General features: G+C 48.4%; 1 protein-coding gene across 1 annotated transcript in view; it reads left to right on the top strand.

The window, feature by feature from the left end:
* LOC106724562 (olfactory receptor 5L2-like) overlaps window positions 1-316 on the top strand; it is a 7,530-nt gene continuing 7,214 nt past the window's right edge. The window contains exon 1 of the mRNA XM_014532418.1: window positions 1-308. Coding sequence (XP_014387904.1) covers window positions 1-308 — 308 coding nt within the window. The remainder of the gene's footprint in view (window positions 309-316) is intronic.

Genomic DNA, 316 nt, shown 5'->3' on the forward strand with positions numbered 1-316 from the left:
ATGGGGGAGGGGAACTGCACCACTGTGACAGAGTTCATTCTTCTTGGATTATCTGATGTCCCTGAGCTGAGAGTCTTTCTCTCCCTGCTGTTCCTTCTGATCTATGGAGTCACGGTTCTGGGCAACCTGGGCATGAGCGCACTGATTCAGGTCAGCTCTGGACTTCACACTCCCATGTACTTTTTCCTGAGCCACTTGTCCTTCGTGGACTTTTGCTACTCCACGATCATCGTGCCAAAGATGCTGTTCAACATGCTAAGCAAGGATAAAACCATCTCTTTCCTGGGATGCATGGTGCAGTTTTATTTGTTTTGTG

The sequence above is a fragment of the Myotis brandtii genome, unplaced genomic scaffold (genome assembly GCF_000412655.1).
Source record: "Myotis brandtii unplaced genomic scaffold, ASM41265v1 scaffold892, whole genome shotgun sequence".
Classification (NCBI taxonomy): domain Eukaryota; kingdom Metazoa; phylum Chordata; class Mammalia; order Chiroptera; family Vespertilionidae; genus Myotis; species Myotis brandtii.